This window comes from Hippoglossus stenolepis, chromosome 14 (genome assembly GCF_022539355.2).
Source record: "Hippoglossus stenolepis isolate QCI-W04-F060 chromosome 14, HSTE1.2, whole genome shotgun sequence".
NCBI lineage: Eukaryota > Metazoa > Chordata > Actinopteri > Pleuronectiformes > Pleuronectidae > Hippoglossus > Hippoglossus stenolepis.
In genome coordinates, this window is record NC_061496.1 from 1,440,442 (window position 1) to 1,455,317 (window position 14,876).

Genomic DNA, 14,876 nt, shown 5'->3' on the forward strand with positions numbered 1-14,876 from the left:
GAGCAGCTTCTGAAAACGTGACAGTGAAGCAGCTTCGTTACCTGTAGGGATGAGACGGGTTCAATGAGCTGTAAGTTACACTCACATTCATTATTCAGTCCAGACATACAGTCCACCAAACATGGAAACTATTATGCAAATGTTTTATTTTAACCAATCAGATTTGAAAGTCACTCTGGATTAGGACACGACCAATTTCTCTGATAAAAATCGCAGAATCTTCCACAGACCCCAGTGTCTGCGTTTATCTTTTGTGTTGATAAGAAAACTTATATTTTTCTGAATAAACAATGTGGAATACAAGTTAATACGAGTTTTATAAATTTGGTTGTCTGCGTTGGTAAAACCCAGTGTGTTATTCCTTCAGGTTTTTTTAACACAATATCTACAGAATGCCAAAAGGGAATTTCTTCAGACTCACAGATGAACTGATTTGAATTTGGAGGTCGAATCTCAAGGTCGTGGTTACCTCTTGAACATATCTCAAGTAGTTTGAGGCGTCTGCCCCCGAAAACAACTCAAAACTGCTGCAACTGCAGATTAGTTTCATCACAATTTATCTTTCATGTGCAAAATAATAAAGTGTGATAATAAAACAGGCCAATGAGGCCAGGCCAGATTGTCATAGAAACAGAACTCACACAAACACACACACACAGGCCTTCACACAGCACAGAGTGATTTTCATTTACAGAGAGAGATGGTTCCTGTCTGTGAACACGCTTTAAACTGACTAATGGTCCACACATGCACACACACACACACACACACACACACACACCACATACTTGTAGCCATGTGTGACGCTGCAGTCAGACCAATGTGTCCTGTAACATCCACACAGGAACAAGATCGTGCACAGGACAACTCGCAGAAGCACGACGGACACTAACAAGCGTGTGTTTGACTAAAGACACGCGTGTTCACTGGAGTGTGCGTGTGTGCGTGTGCGTGTTCTGTCACAGAGACGGAGAATTCAGGTTTTAATATTTGAGCTGCAGCTCTGTCCAGACCCCCGCTGAGCAAAATACATAATTGATGTGGAAATGTCCGACCACTTAATCTCTCCTCCTGTTTCGAAAGGCTGCCAGCCTCTCGTCTCCCATTTATCTGTGTGTGTGTGTCTGTGTGTGTGTGTGGTGAATTATTAGTTACACTCTGACACTCAGCTGTGTATCTTAGGCTGCCCTTGAATATTCAGATCCATTACTGGCTGAACATATGGACGTGTCAGTTATTAAATAATCTCAGGTTTATTCAGAGGAGGCTCATCCATTTTCTGAAGTGTCACTTCTACAGCAGATCACATGTTTTATTATGTGTTGCATCTGAGAAGGTCCCTGTTTCTGTCTGATTAATATCGTAGTGTTTTCTTTCCACCAGACAGATTTATCTGCTAGAATCAGGTTCATTGGACAAAGAAGCTTCAGGAGAAAAAAATGAGAAGTGCAGAATAAACCGATGAAATATCACGATGCGTTCAGGGACTTTCAGACGGTTTAAAACCTGTGAAAGTAAAGATTGTGTTATCGACCCATCAGCTCCCAAAGTGTTGTTCATGATGATGTAATTGATTTGATCTCATTGTCTGTGTTGCTCCTCTAACACGAAGCCCCTCTGCTTTGTGAGTAGTTACAGTATTAGATCATGTTGAATATATCATCGTATCAGCTGCGAACAAACGTAAATGAATAAATATAATAAATCCTTCTGTATCTTCTTCCAGGAACCAGCCCACTGGACAGTCCTCGCAACTTCTCCCCCAGCACAGCGGCACACTTCTCCTTCGTCCCTGCACGCAGGTGAGACACACAAACACCAACACACACACGTACACAACCAGGTGGAAACGTCACTGTCATGGAGGTTGGGATGATAGAGTCCACCATGTTTCTACAGTCGCCCAGACAAAACAAAGACTGTCTCTGGAGACGACCTTTTGCATTTCTATGTGAGCAGAAGGCTGCCGGAGGTTCTCTGACACAAAGTGAGCGGTTGTTTATTTGGCTGAAATCTAGCACCTCGCTGCTCGATGCCTCTAACCGCTACAGACCCGTCCTCGTGTCCTGTGAAACGCTGGGAAACGGTTCAGTGGCGTCGGGGTCTTTGGATCCGAGCTGCCGCTGAGAGCGAGGAAGCTGATGAGGCGGGAGATGATCATCCTGAGCCTGTCACTCAAACCAGGATTAATAAACCTCTTATCTCTCTGGGCACAGATAGTAATTACTGGGGTGTGCGTCTGAGCTGTGTGTGTGTGTGTGTTTTTTTTAAATCCACGTCAAGATAAGAAAGTGTCTCAAGCTCATAAGAAAGTTTGATGATGTGGAACTTCTCAGCGACCCTGCCTCTTGAATCTTCATCAAAGAGATTCGGTTTCCATGGTAACACACCTTTGCCGGCCCACCCCCGGCCCTCAGGCTGTTTCCATGACATCATCATCGAACGCCGCAGCCAGAAACAGCTTCTGAAGTTGATCTGCGTGCTGCTGCTGCCCGTGGAGCTGCAGCGACACCGTGTGGTGGAGTCTGACACAACACCTCAAACACTGGAGCAGCTTATTCTTTTTTCAAACTAAATAATATTTAATATCCTGTTTGATTTAAAAAGCTTCTCTCTAGACTTATGGGCTCTTTGTTATTCTTAGAAGATGCAGACGTGCAGAGAGTGTGTGTTTGTATGTGCGTTTGTGTTTTTATATATATAAGTACGTGTATGTGTGTACTGTGTGAGTGACGGCTGCTAACAGCTAAATAAAGAACATTGTCTTGTCTCCCTCGCAGTCACGGACACAGGGCTGACAGGTAACCTCTTGAGTTTTTGACCTCAGTCCTTCCCCCTCTTTCTTCCTGCCCTCCGTCCTGCATGGCTGAGCGCACACACTCTGAGTGACATCAGAGACGACCCTGCAGGGCCCCTCCTCCTCTTCCTCTTCCTCTTCCTCCTGCTCTGCTGCTGCTGAACACTGGAGGAACAGCCCCTCCCGCTGCTCACACACTTAGAGCAGGAGACTTTCAGGAACTCTGGAGGCATGAGAATCTTTGTGATGTGGATGAAGCTGCTGATGTTTCCTGTGTGCAAACCAAACACGAGTCCTGATAAATGTATCTGATGTGATTCATCTGGTTCCTCTGAGCCGTAGAGCTCCATCATCTCCATCATCTCCATAACCTCCATCATCTCTCTGCTTTAGAGCATCAAATGTGAATTAATCCGCCGCTGAAAATAGTCCCCATCAAACACAGCTCCTGTTTGAAGGCGACTGATCAGCTGTGACTCAGCCTCATGTTACTGAGCCTCTTCTAATGGAGCTGACAGTGATTCACATCTTCAGCTGGAACCAGTGAGCTCAGCGCAGAGGAGTCAGTGTCGTGGGTTTTATATAGAAACATATAGAATAACATCATCTCATCCTGAGTATGATCCAGTGTACAGTTGCTTCTCTCATGCTTCCCTCCATGTGGATCCTGCTCTCGGCTTTGTCTGCCCTTATCCTCCTGTTTCCCTCCTTCAGAAGATTGATGTTACTGCTCTATGTGACGATGCTGCGTCTGCTCAGTGGTTGTGTGTTATCTTTTTGTGTTGAGTTGTGTGTCTTTAATGAATCCTTCTCCTCTCCTGCAGGACGGATGGAAGACGCTGGTCTCTGGCCTCGCTGCCGTCCTCTGGCTATGGCACCAACACTCCCAGCTCCACTGTCTCGGTAAATATCTTTATGTCTGTATCTCTCTCTCTCTGTGTGTGTACTTTGTATTTTATAATGATCTGTGGACCCAGAAACCCGGAGATAAGCGCTTTCTGCTCCCTCCGACTTTACTGCAAAGCAACAAGCTCTCAAAAGCTCCCTCAGCTGCGATCCACAACCTTGTTCTTCCCCAGTTCTCTCGTTGCTTCCCCCCCTCTGATACCCTCAAGTGTACTTCTGCTTCCTCTCCTCCTTTCTTTCCCTCGTTCCCTGGGACGTATCAACGGCCCCTCTGGTCTCCTCCTCCTCCTCCTCCTGCTGCTCCTTCATCTCCCTTCTTTAAACCCTAGTGAGCAGTTTCTGTGGAGCAGCCGCCTGCAGAATGAGACCCAACATGTTTCAGAGGCAGTGAGCTGAGTTAGCTCTTAGCTCGGACTCAGACCGTTAGCTTACTGAGCTAACAGAGCTAACAGAGGACCGAGCTTCTCTCAAATCATCCTGTCAGGACAAATACATGAGACAGGTCTGTGTTTCAGTCACAGGGTCGAGTCCCAGCAACATTTGATAAAACCACCAACAGTCTGAGTCGAGTCCCGTCACCGCTGTACCTCATACGATGTTATCTGAGTTTATGTCTCAGTCTCTAGTTTCAAGTCTTCTTCAAACAGCTGATGTTCATTTAGTCAATTATGATCAATTAGAGTCCAACAGACCTAGTACCGTCCAATGGGTGCAGGTGGCATGTGTAGGTGGGCGTGTCTTCCAGCTCTCAGTCAGGCTCCACCCTCAGTTCCTCCAAATATGAACCCGTCTGGTTTCAAAAGACCAAGATGGCGCTGGACAGAGTTGAAAGTGAGGCTTCAGCTCACAAACCACTGTTCCCAGTTAACCTGCTCCCCGTGTCTTCTCTTCCTTTAACCACCGACCCGTCGCTCTGAAGACAGACCTGGTCCTCTCTCGTCCCGGCCTCGCTCCCCCCCTCACCCCGCTGTAGCTCCAGTGCTGGTTGTAATCTGTGCTCCCTCTGTGCTCCTCCTCTCACAGTCCTCCTGTTCATCTCAGGAGAAGCTGCACCAGCTGCCCTTCCAGCCCACGCCGGACGAGCTGCACTTCCTCACCAAACACTTCAGCTCCGAGAGCATCACGGACGAGGAGGGACGCCACTCCCCCCTCATGAGGCCGCGGTCCCGGAGCCTCAGGTAGGAGCTCGGAAACTTTTCAAAATGATCCTCTGACTTTGCAAACACCCACAGGAACCTTCTGTGAAATCACTCAGCCCCTGAAACTCTGACTGTTCAAGCCGAGGTGGAAGTTTGTTGAACTTATAATTTAGATGTTAAACTCTCCTCCACTTATTGTAGAGAACCACTGCACGTAGTCTGTGAACTGAAGGTTTCCTGTGTAGCTGTGGTGAGAAGCTGAACACAGACTGAGACCAGCTGAGGAGGTTCTGTTCAGGAGGCCACTGAGAGATGTGGTTTGGACTCTGGACGGTTCAGTTAGATCCAGATCCCTCCTCTCGCTCCCTTGGCTCCTGCTTCAGATTGTTCTATGGTTTCACCTCCATCTTGTGCCTCAGCAGCAGTTTGCTTTTCTTCACCTCTGTTCTGTTTCCTCATGGACAGATATTGAGTTTTCTCTGCTCCAACATGAAAGACGGCGAGACTCACGTTGTGTATTTGATTAGCTTCACACTGTGTTTGTTGATATTGTGTGTGTGAAGCAGTTCACGCTCACATGATCCACCACCACCCGGTGTCTCCATCTCTGGAAGATCACATAGAACTAGACAGAAAGCATAGCAAGTGGGATAGTGATTTTTATTCTTCATATAGAAATAGTTAAAACAGGAAGAATGAGATTCATTAAAGTAGAGTTTGAGAAGTTGTTTTCTGATCTGAGTCTGAAGCTTCATGTGTTTGATCCAGTTTCATTTGTTAGTTTCACATTGTAAATAAACGGTCCCAGCTTTTATCTGAGACATTCTTCCAGCTTCTAAAAGCAAAGTGATGTCACGATACAGATGAAGTCTCCTGGAGGTGACTTTGAGAAGCTGAGGCCGACAGTCTGAGGCTGAATGAGCCTCAGTGGAGAGTCTGACATCAGCAGCGAGTGTCGTTAAACCTCCACCGACGAGGAATCTACAGGCTGCAGATAACTAACAGAGTTCAGACTGTGAGACAGTGCGGAGCAGAGACAGAAGGGAAGTGAGTGATGAGATGATCAGGAGGAGGAGCATGTGTGTATGTGAGCGAGGGAACAAATGAAAATGAGGTGCTGACGACAATTATATGGTAATTTTACGACTCTCCTGTGACTGATGAGTCTTCATTTTTTTATCGTTAAACAGCCTCTTTGTTCGTCTCTAATTTCCATTCTTTCCTCGCCTGAGTCTCTTCTTCCTCGATCCGCTGGTTGTGTGCAGTTGTTTCACCGTTTCCCTTCGGTCGCTGCGTCCGCCTCGTCCATCCATCATACACGTTTTACACTCTGTACAGACGCTGATGGATGGAGTTCACAGACACCTCATTGACTTCATGTCTGCAGAAGCACATATCTCACGTGTGTGTGACGTGAGGACTGAATCTGTCCTCGTCTGCACACGGGACATGTGGACAAATGAAACAAACGTCTTCCTCAACTCTTCGATCTGCCACAGGATCAGGAGCGTTTGTCCTGTCGGAACAATTTCATGTCACTTTTAAAATTCATTCAGGATTTTGACATTTCTTTCATAATTTAGCAAAGCAGCTAATACTTTAAACATTATAATTATAATAGTTTAATGAGTCCTCACATGTCCTTGCTTTTATTGTTATTGTCCAGATTCCAACTGATAATACAAAGTGTCACAAAATGATCAAATAATCGTACATTATGGACATTTTGTCATTTCTGATCGTACAAAGGCTAAAATGATCGTACAAATACGATAATTATTGTTTCACAGAGACGCTGAGGACTCGTCACACACGTTTACATCGACTTGGAGACGCAACTCTGATCTTAACCTCTGACCTGGAAGTCAGATCTTTCCTCAATGGACATTCAAGTTGTCCCTAATTAACTGGTTTAGTCTGAAATGTGTCCCCAGTGGTCTCCTATGAATCACACACACACACACACACACACACACACACACACACACACACACACACACACACGCCTCCCCTGCCTCTGGCTCTCTGTCACGGTCAATTACATCTCTCATTTCTGGCGTCGCCCACCTCAGTTGTGAAGCGTCAATGTTATTTGTTTCACACACACACACACACACACACACACACACACACACACCCTCCCCTCCCCTCGTGCCTCGGCGTCACCATCTGATTGACTGTCTCGTCTGATTTACTTCAGTTACCCTCTCCACCAATGAGCTGCTCTGCCTGATCAGAGCCTTTTGTCACATGTGACCTCATCACTTAGCTGAAGAGAAAGGAACCTGCGCTCCACCGTTGTTTTAATTATCCATTTTATAAAACTCCCTGTGGCTCAAACACATTTTCTCTTGCATTTCATAAATATTTCCAGTCGTTCTCACACCTCTAACTTTTAACTCGCGGCTCCAAAGTAAAACAGCAGAACTCTCCCTCAACTTTCTCCTCTTCTCCAAGGTCATTCCTCAGAATAATGACGGAGACGTTTTTTGCAGGGATTGCCACGAGCCCGTTTTTATTTCCCATCATAGCAGAAATATAGCCGTGTTCTAATTAGCCTTTGTCTGCCTTCTTTGTGTTATTCATCCCGGGGATTTGAGTCCGACCTCGGCTGCAGCCCGCACTGAACAGGAGCTTTATTTTAATAAAGGCTCCGGCTGCTCGGAGCCATGAGAGACGAGATGAATCACACGGAGAGGAGGAGAAGATATTCTGTGAAAATTAAAGAATGTACATAACAGCCTCTGGCAGTGAATCCGTCTCTGTCAGGACTAACCTTTACTCGCGGAGCCAGTGGCAGCGCCGCCCGACGGCTGATGGATCTCTCTCTTTTAAGAAACTCCGACATGAAAAGAGGCTTTTAAAGTTGAACATGTCAGAGCTGCAGGTGATTGACATTCATATGTGTGTGTGTTAGTCTGTGTGTGTCTGTCTGTGTGTGTTAGTCTGTGGTCGCCCGTCACTGTGTGCGTTGGCGGAATGATAAACAGCCTCCATGACGCTCAGCTCACTTCTCTCATTCCCATTAAGCTGGTAATTGGACTTTGAGCAGCCGATGGATGACTTACAGCATTACCTCATCGCACTGGTGTGTGTGTGTGTGTGTGTGTGTGTGTGTGTGTGTGTGTGTGTGTGTGTGTGTGCGCACCTCGATGACTCATGCGAACAAGGAGCCAGAAAATCCTTTATCTTACAAATCTCTTCAGGATTTTTGTTTTGAAACTGTTCTATTGTTAATATATTTGGTGCTATATTTACAGTATTTATTTATTTAATTAATTTAATTTCAATACTAGTATTTAAATACTAGTTTTTATCATAACAAATATTTTTACAGGAGTTGCAAAACATCAAGTCTTTGGTTCATAAAATTAAAAATCTGTTCTCTGAGAAGAAGCTAAAATACATCCGACATATTGCTGTTTTATTTACAGTATTTCTTCCACTGGTTCTTCATCAGGAGGCTGATTGACAGTCGTAGTTATTCTGTTTGTCCACAGTTCAGTTTCCTTTCTTTCATTTATATTCTAAATACAAGACAGAATCTGATGGAATCACAAGTAAGAGAAGTTCCTATTCTTTAAAATACGAAAACAAGATCAAATTGTGTAAAAAACAGAAATCTGTTATTCTACGTCCTGAACGAGACCTGGAAGTGTTTAGATCTTTTCTCAGCTCCTTGATCAGAAGATGAGATTCTCCCTGTCGACCTCTGAGGATCGGATGGACCCAATGTTTCTTTTTCTCTGTTCAGATCCAATAGAATAACACAACGTGTGCGAGGCTTCTGTGTGTGACAGTTTTTATTGGATGATGGATTAGGAATAATACGGACTCGCTGTAATATTCAGAAGGGAAACGTTTACAGTCATAAGTGAATGGAATGAATAATACAGCAGAATAACAAAGCCTGAAGTCTAATGGGAAAAGATCTCCCTTTGGCTTGTGTGCACAAACACACAATCACACAAATACACACACTGCCTGTCACCTGTCGTCGTGGCCTATTCTCCTGAAAGTGAGACATAGAAAGGTCAAGGACATTGCTGCTGTCGCTGCCTGGTCTCGTGCTGGGGGGGTGAAGGTGGTTCATGGTAGAATAAGAAGAGAGACGAGTCCCAGGAGGAGCGAGAGAGAGAGAGAGAGAGAAGAGGGATTTATATTCTGTTGGACTGAAGAAGACGTCTCTGTCAGTCTGTCAGGTCCTGATAAAAACCCTGGAGAACACACACACACACACACACACACACACACACACACACACACACACACACACACACACACACACACACACACACACACACAGACACACTCTCTCCAGAGGCTTTACCTTTGCTCCACTCTGTGTGTGCAGCCTTGCTGGTCCAGAGGTTGTCATGGTCTTCAGTTTACAACACTACAGACACACATATGATGAAGACCCCAAAGACCTGCTATTGTGTCTGTGTGTGTGTGTGTGTGTGTGTGTGTGTCTGTGCTCTGGTTACCTGACCCCTGGTCAGTTGTGTTTCTGCAGCTCAGACACAGACAACACTTTCCTCCTCTACAGAAAAACTGAACATCTAGAACATCACTGAGGCCCGTTTCTAAAAATACATCAAGCTCATACATATCATGTTATATCTGAGACGTCTGTGAAAATGTCAAAACACTCTCACAAAACTCCATTATCACAAAGTTAAATCAGAGATTCCTGGATCTGCCCCTGATCCAGAATAACTCCAACATTTGAATGAGTTCTTTCTGGACCTACGTCCCGTCCCTCCACAAAGTTCTGTGGATATTTGTTCAGTATTTTTTGCGTAATCCTGCCGACAAACAATCGAACCGACAGAGTTCTGCATGGCTCCATTTTTGCAAAGCTGCACCTGCAAAGCTCCGGACTGGACCCGACCTGTTTCCATTGAGAACTTATTCACTACATGCTTTTAGTCTTTGATGATCCACTTCGATGTAGCAGCTGGGGTTAGGGTTAGGGTCGGCTGACTAGGCTTCATATAAGATCATTTAGATGCTAAATACTTTAGATGCTAGAAGTACTGCAGAATCATTTTTAATATCTGATTTCTCCAGAATAAATACATACTTCTGAGCAGCTGCCAGCACGTGTTTATTTAATGTCTTACCTGTAGCCATGAATTAATATAAATAGACTTTTATACCATTCATACCCAGCTTGCAGGTTGGCCTCTAACCCTAACTCGCCCTGGAGCAGGACTCTAACATCCTCCTTGGTTGAAGTTTAAATCTTCGCTCTGGATCTTCATACTTTTCTTAACCCCTGAGTCATGATCTATAGATTTCATACTTATATTCATATATTAACACCATCTGGGGATTTGTTCTTCAAAAAACTAGTTTAAAAATGAAATCAATTTCCAAACTTTCCATATTTTTGGTTGCAGAGTGAATTCCTTGTTCTGTCTCACTGGGTCTGTTTCGTTTCAGTCCCGGCCGCTCGCCCATCTCCTTCGACCATGAGATCGTGATGATGAACCATGTGTACAAGGAGCGGTTCCCCAAGGTTCGTACTGAACACACACTTCCTGTTTACAACTAATACACAAGAGAATTTACAGTGATAGACAACAGATATACAGGTGGAAAGAGATGTTCATATAATCACGTGTCGATCTCGTGTCTGTTGATATTAAAACTGATTTCTAAACCTTTATTCAGCTCTTGAAGACTTGATGATATCATTCTTTTCTCTTGTTTATCTATGACATGTATCATTGTCCTGCTCACGTCTCTCCTGTGACTCACCTCCCCCCCCTCCCCCTCTGCTCCCCTCCCCTCAGGCGACGGCTCAGATGGAGGAGCGTCTGGCCGAGCTGCTCTGCTCCTCGGCCCCGGACAAGGTGCTGGCCGACGGGGTCCTGAGCTTCATCCACCACCAGCTGCTCGAGCTGTCCAGAGACTGCCTGGAGAAAAGCCGAGAGGGCCTCATCACCTCCCGCTACTTCTACGAGCTGCAGGAGAACCTGGAGAAGCTGCTGCAAGATGTGAGTCCATAAGAGTTTATTCACTGTCTCAGGGAACTGAAGTACCTTCAAAGTAAGTATTTCAAAGATCATTCACTTGTATCAGGTACAAATATTCATACGGAGAAAAGGTGATTTCCTCTATTTAAGAAGAAATAATATCTCACTCTTCCATATGAAATATTTGAACCTTTTAGCCACATTACAACACAAGAGACATTTGAAGTGCTTCATATCAAAAGAGTATTAAAAATAAAAAAGAGAAAGATCAAATACAATTATAAGTTTTAATATAATATAAAAAGATGAAATTCAAAATGAGTTCTTGTTTTATAAAGATGACAAATTAAAGGATCTCCACATTTATTAAACATGTAAAATGTGGCGAGCAACCAACTACGACTACAAACCAATAGGAATAATATGTTTCATTATTAATTCATAGTTAGTTAGATTGATATGGAGCAACTCATATTAAACTAACTAACTCATAAACTAAACCAATTATACATTTTAATCCTATCACTAGCAAACCCAATGGGATATTTAATAGATTTTATAAAAGCTGTGATGAAGACATCTCGAGTCCCGCTCTGCTCGCTGTGGAATAACTCGACTCCGACTCTCTTCGCTCTTCGGCGTTTCAACCGTCAGCGCCGCGTGATGTCATCCGAAGGCACGAAGACGAGGAAGCGTATCAAACCCGGCTCACACGCAGCTGCTGCTACCTGTTCGATAGCCTCATCCGCTAATCGCCACCCGGCACGATGGGAATGTAATTTGGATTTCTGAGCGTGTGAATGTTTAAGTATATTTACATGTGTGTGTGTGTGTGTGTGTGTGGCGGTGGTGACATCTCTATTAGCTCAGTTTTGCGGTGCCTGGGGCGGGCGGGGGGGATATGATGGCTCCCTGAGGCCTCTTATTGACCTTCTGTTCTATTGGGACACACACACACACACACAAACTATCTCTCAATCACACACACACACACACACACACACACACACACACACACACACACACACACACACACACACACGTCCTGGATTTTAATTTCACACTCCAGCAGTCACCAGGGGCTGACAGATGACTCCCCCAGACGAGCAGGAGGGGCGAGGGAGGTGCGAGGGAGGTGCGGTTGGAGCGTTTTGGGATGGGCGGGAATTCGAGGGGATTCCTTTGCTTCTGATTGGCCGGAGGTGGGGGGGGGATCCTCGTAGAAGGGGAGGTGTGTGTACGTGAAGCCTGTTCGAATGTGAGGAACTTGACTCGAGCACATCTGGAGACGTTCACACGCCGGAGCTGCGATGCCGGCCGGACGATGACATCACCGATTATGCGGCTCTAGCCTCTTAGTTTTTTTTCCCGGCGGCGGCGGCGGCGAAGTGCGGCAGCAGCTGGAGGCGGCGTCCAGACGAGAGGATGAGGCCGTGAGCAGCTGGACGGAGGCGTGAGAGCATCCCTCCATACCTGCGGCGTCTATGGACATCGTTTGCTGTTTGCGTCCCGGGTTCGGATCTTAGGAGGAGACATGTCACACGTGTCGTGGCAGAGGAGGCTGGAGGAGGAGGAGGTGCTGGAGGAGGTGCTGAGGAGGAGCGAGTTGATGGTGATCACTCACAGCTGGGAGGAGGAGGAGGAGGAGGAGGATGCAGAGTTTGCAGTTGAGTCAATTTCATATTAGCTTTATTGACACACTGAGGAAGACGATGAGAGTTCAGTTTCACACACAACCAACTCGTTCAGACTCAGGAGTTTTACTTCCTGTTTCACTAACACAGAAATAACTTTGTTCTTAACTCCTCATTATTATTATTATTATTATTGTTGTTTTACTGAAGTGAGTCGACAGCTTTCTTTAAATAAAAGCTTGAAACTTGTGTTGTAACTCGTTCCCTGATTCGACCTGAGTCTAGTTTGTATGTTATCGGAGTTCATGCTTCAATTTCTGTCACGAATATTGTTTTGTTCTTTTATTCATTGTTTTATATTATATTGTTTTTATTTGTCCTGTGTTTTTACTTTTGTTTTTTATGTGTTCATCCATTTGTAACTCTGTTTTGAGCTTGTTTTTTTAAAGTTGTATCATCGTTAAAAACTGATTATGATCAGACACGTTCCAGGTTCATGGACAGATGAATTAATTATTCCATCTTCTTCTAATCAGGTTCAGTTGAGGGTGTTTCTGTCTGTAGCTTGTTAATAATTCAGATTAGAGTCATCAGGCCTTTTCATCCTGGTGGTGTGGCCATGTTTTCATAAGTAAAGGATTAATTATTAAAATAAAGGGACAATAATTCATTTGATTAATGCACATTAATCAAGTTTCTGTCTTCCAGCGTTAACCTGCTGGTTGATTTTCACCTGCAGTCCTTTGTCCAGATGTTTCTCAGACATTTAGATGATACACTTTTTATAATTTACTTTAAATATATATAAGCTTATACGAAGCTCCTTTAGATTCTGAATTTAGATTCTGTAAATATTCAACTTAAGTATAAATGTTCATAATTAGTTTTTCATGTTGGGACATGAAGGACCGACGTGTTCCTCCACTGCTTCCTGTGTGAGTTACCTGGAACAACATCTGTATTCAGAGTGAAACCCTCCAACATCTGGACTGAGATTTAAAGTTAATCCACTCTGCTGCTGAGCTTCATTTTAAAGGGGCAGTTCACTGAAATACCCACAATGCCTCGTGGTATCGAACCATGATGTCATGTCTTTGGCTCATGCAGCGGTTTGTAAAACAGATGTTCTCATCAAATTGTAAAGAATCCATAAGTTTTCAAGTTTGTGTGTTTAATTAAAAAATCCATCAGCTCCTGTTTTAAATCTCGTTGTGTGAAACCATCTTCCTCTGACGCGTGGCGCCTCTCTGCCTCCGTCCTCCCTCCTTATCTTTTCCTTTATTCATCCGACGCTCTTTCTTCTCCTTGTGTCACGACCCCATTACAGAACTCGCAGGAGTCCGACTCGCCTCCTCCTCCTGTCCTCTGCCGCTCCTGCTCTCGTCTTTTATCTCTCCTCCACCTTCACCCTCCTCCTGCGTCTCTCGCTCTTCACCTCGTGCCTCGCTTCCTCGCTCTCATCCATCCACCCGTCACTATGGCAACCTGCATCCAGGGTATCCTCTGCAGGAACCCCAGGGCGAGCCTGTTAGACTCCCGGAGGTCACCTGAGGGCAGAGGCTACGGCCGAGTGCTAACTCAGCGCCGGCGATCCGTCACCGGGCGCCGCTCGCCCTCTCCGGCCCCTCGCTGGGCCTCGCTTACATCTGCAAACATCTGGCTTTAATTGGCTTTCTGCTGGACTCAGGTGGAAACATGACCTGAGAAAACGATGAGCGCTCTGACCCCCCCCCTGCGGTTAAACCAATTATTCTTCTAAACATTTTAAATGTATTTTTCACAATGTGATTGATGTCATATCAGTAAAACACGTGACAGTCCTCCATCATGTTAGCAGGACGCTCATTTAATAAAACCTAATCTTTACTGTTTCAGCATCAGAATAAAAATTATAAAAAATGTAACTTCTCAAAAATATTTTAATGTTTTTTAACATAAAATACTAAACAACAAAAAGACAATTTGTAGATGAGAAGCCGATAAGCAGAAACATGTTGAACTTTATTTACTCTGATCTTTTTATTTCTGTTTGCAAGATAATATTCATCAAATCTTTTAAATTTTTTTTAACCAAAATATCTCAAACTAAATTTAAGCTTCCTCTCTAGTGTTACTCAGAGTCCAACACTAATTTATCCTCGTTGTCTAATCTAATAACGAAGGATACTAATGCAGATATTTGAGGTCAAATATAAATAACAATATACTTTGAATAAAAGAAATGAGTGTTCAGTGGAATCTAAACTATGTTACTGAGACTTTATAAATGATCTTTGTTATTATTGTTATATAAATCCTGATCAGAAAAGTCTCATATATCTGTGATTTGTTAATCAGCTGCCGTGTGTGAGGTTTTATTCATAAACCCGTCGGAGCAGAGTTGGATGAATGTCCTGTGTGTTCTCAGCAGGGACTC

The 14,876-nt window shown here is 44.4% G+C and overlaps 1 protein-coding gene across 10 annotated transcripts in view; it reads left to right on the forward strand.

The window, feature by feature from the left end:
• mast2 (microtubule associated serine/threonine kinase 2) overlaps nucleotides 1-14,876 on the forward strand; it is a 112,853-nt gene that overhangs the window by 82,567 nt on the left and 15,410 nt on the right. For 7 of the 10 annotated variants that reach the window (XM_047342807.1, XM_047342809.1, XM_035175907.2 and 4 more), the window contains 6 exons: nucleotides 1,727-1,802; nucleotides 2,781-2,801; nucleotides 3,622-3,700; nucleotides 4,727-4,881; nucleotides 10,291-10,366; nucleotides 10,644-10,847. In XM_047342807.1, coding sequence (XP_047198763.1) covers nucleotides 1,727-1,802; nucleotides 2,781-2,801; nucleotides 3,622-3,700; nucleotides 4,727-4,881; nucleotides 10,291-10,366; nucleotides 10,644-10,847 — 611 coding nt within the window. The remainder of the gene's footprint in view (nucleotides 1-1,726; nucleotides 1,803-2,780; nucleotides 2,802-3,621; nucleotides 3,701-4,726; nucleotides 4,882-10,290; nucleotides 10,367-10,643; nucleotides 10,848-14,876) is intronic. The other 3 variants (XM_047342808.1, XM_047342810.1, XM_035175911.2) reach the window with 1 other exon arrangement.